The 3160-nt window shown below is 27.7% G+C and overlaps 1 protein-coding gene across 1 annotated transcript; it reads left to right on the plus strand.

Annotated features, from left to right (window-relative positions):
• The first annotated feature begins 221 nt into the window (after positions 1-221).
• Positions 222-930, plus strand: LOC148204207 (uncharacterized). Its single transcript, XM_088105876.1, has one exon. The coding sequence runs from the start codon at positions 278-280 to the stop codon at positions 569-571; it is 294 nt and encodes a 97-aa protein (XP_087962002.1). The 5' UTR covers positions 222-277; the 3' UTR covers positions 572-930.
• The last annotated feature ends 2230 nt before the right edge of the window (positions 931-3160 follow it).

Here is a 3160-nt window from a genome sequence, read left to right on the forward strand (position 1 = left end):
TGCAAAACACATAGTAGTAGGAAAATTCAAAGGGACACCAAATTGAAAGATACTCCCACATATTGGTTCCCAAAAGGGAATCTTGGAGGAGCATAATCATGAACAAGTTTACATTCACCATTAATACTTACCCACATTCTCATTAATATTATACATTCATTTCAGTTGAGTGGCCTATAAAAACTCACAAAACACACATTATTTTCAGGCACAGCTTCATATACATCTCAGTTTTCCCAATCCACACACTAAAAATATCTCAAGGCCAAGCTTCATCATGGGCAATTCGAGAATTGAGTTCATGGTCAGTGCTATTTTTCTCTCCTTAATGATTTTTCATGGAACTTTTTTAGCTCAGGGAAGGCCACTGCAATTGGAGACCAAGCATGAAAACAGTATCACAGAAATGGCTAAAGTGGCAGAATATACTTCAACTGCAGCACTTAACACCAAGAATCCACAAAATGACAGTGTCAGAAACTGGACTGTGAACGATTTCCAACCGACAGATCCAGGGCACAGTCCTGGTGCTGGTCATTCCTCACCACGCGCCGACATTCCAAAGCCCTAGATACACTGCTATTACTACACTCTGCATTTCACAATATAATATATTATCACTATATTTGAAAAATGTTACTCCCAGATTTAAATCTAACATCTTTCTGTATGCTCATCACATTTGGAGAGAAGAAAAAAGATTGGGAATTGAAGCTGGTTCCAAAACCAAGTTCCAATATGCAGATTTAGGTGTACAGATAATAAAGGTATTTATATCTGTAGATGGGGATTAATTATGTGTATAAGTTATGGATATCCCATGCATACAGAAACCTGCACATAGTTTATGGCCCTTCATTAATTTGTGTGTAAGTTTTACACTATGTAAGTATTAAATATATGCATCTGTTATTTTAAAATTGTACTCAATTGCTTTGTAGCTTCATATCTCATAACTTGTTTCTTCTTTCACTCTTTTCGGTCGTTTTAAATATTATTTTTCTTTTAATTAAAAATTGTTTTCTTTGTTTGATCTTTTTAACTTTCGAGGTTAATATTTGTTTCTTCTAATTGTATATCTTTAATTTGATTAATATATATAAAAAAACGGATATTGTAACAAATAAAATAATAATAACATATAAATATGTGTGTATTTAAATAAAAATTGAAAAATAATAATAATTTACTCACTTAAAATTCTATTAAAATTTTAAAAAAATAGTTTCCTTCATTTAGATAAAAAAAACTATTTTATGACGGTGTATTGTTTGACAACGTTATTTTGTGTTAAGAAAACCACAGGAGGAAAAAATAATACTAAAATTGGAAAAAAAAATTAGGCAAAGTGGCAAAGCGGTATGACGGTGTACTGTTTGACAACGTTATTTTGAAATACAACATTGTACTTCATTGATTTGAGCTGTTCAAAAATAAATATATTAACACGTATTAAATTTATTAAGAATTAGGTTATTCTTACAATTTATTATTTTTTGATGATGTCGAAATTTGATGCAAGGAAAGCTATTAATTAGATACATTCAAATAATATCGTCAATATTGAAGTAATAAAATTAATGCCACAAATTAAGTTATGCATTAGTTAAATTAATGAATAGGTAACAAAAGGTCAACAAAGTGTGAGGGTTCGTATGTGAATCAAATTGTCATAAAATTGGAATTGTTATAGAATGAAATTGTGATATTTGGAGGAAGAAATGACTTGACATAAATTAACTTCACTTGTTAGAATGCATTTAGGAGTTGTTTGGCCGAAAATATCAACACCAAAAAATCTAAATCTTGTCTAATAGTCCAAAACAATTCATAAGACATTATGCAACTTTTCAAATAAGGTCACAAAGTAAGTACTACCCATAGTTGCAGGTTGAGTAGGTGTAGGTGCTGTTGCAGATTTTAAAGGCTAAACTGCTACATATGATAGCTTGTTATGCCTTCTTTTGCTTTGACCGATGAATGTTGACGAATTTAATTATGAATTAAAATTTTATATTGAATAAAATTAATAAAGTTTAAGATAATATGAAAAATAAGATTTTAAAGTTTATCATCTGATGTTTTTGAGTTAAAAATAATTTTATTCTGTTTAAGTTTTACGCATATTTTATTAATGTTGAATCTTCTGTTTGATTATCTTATAAAAGACCTTTTACTTTTGCTACTGCTGAAATTCATACATGTTTCTTTTATCAAGAAATAATACTATATATTTATACATACATAAGATTTTAGTCTTTATATACAAAGCAGAAAACAAAACTCACTCTCCTCCTTTAATTTCTAATTTCAGAAGAACCAAAATAAGCCAATTTTAGAAATGCCAAGTTCATAAAATCCAACTTTGAACATTTCAAACCGTCCTGGATTTACATATTGTAAAGGGATTCTGACATATCAAATATCATTACATGTTATTTTTTATCGATAAAAAACTCATATATACAAGTAGAGTGTGGATTTTTTTGTTATTATTATGAAATCAATCTCATTGATACTTAATCTAGATGATACAAAAAAAGTAACATATTTTGTCAAATAAATTAGGACTTTAAATTTAATTAATTAGATTGTCTTGTTAAACTAGTCAATGATGTTATGTAACATGTAGTTGAATTAACCAAGTGTAATTCCAATCACATGGTAATAACCAACTTCCATTACACCTGGGATTATGAAACAAAAAAATCTAATAATATTTAATTAAAATTTATAATCATACCAATTTAAATAATTTTAATTATATCTTAATAAAGTTGGAAATTTATAGTTTTGAATTTCAAATATAATCTAACTAATTAGATTTAGATTGAATATGGATTGATTTATGTTTTGTTGGATTTTAAAAATCAAACCTTCTCCGCCTGCCCTGGAGGGCATCTTGTGTTATCCTATAAAAGATAGAAATAATGAATATTAATTTCCATTAATGTGAAGTACTAGGTCAATTAAAAGGGAAATAACATTAGAAGTAAATGTAGTGACAATTTAGTAAATATTAAAATATATGCTATATTAATTAAATTTGAATCAATGTAAGAAAATAAATTACATTAAATAATGTATTCGATGTAAAGGCATAATTTTTAAATATTTATTTTTATTATACACATTATGTTGGTTGTTATTAACATGTGAT

The sequence above is a fragment of the Vigna umbellata genome, chromosome 2 (assembly GCF_029865625.1).
Source record: "Vigna umbellata cultivar VRB3 chromosome 2, Vumbellata_1.0, whole genome shotgun sequence".
NCBI classification, from domain to species: Eukaryota; Viridiplantae; Streptophyta; class Magnoliopsida; order Fabales; family Fabaceae; genus Vigna; species Vigna umbellata.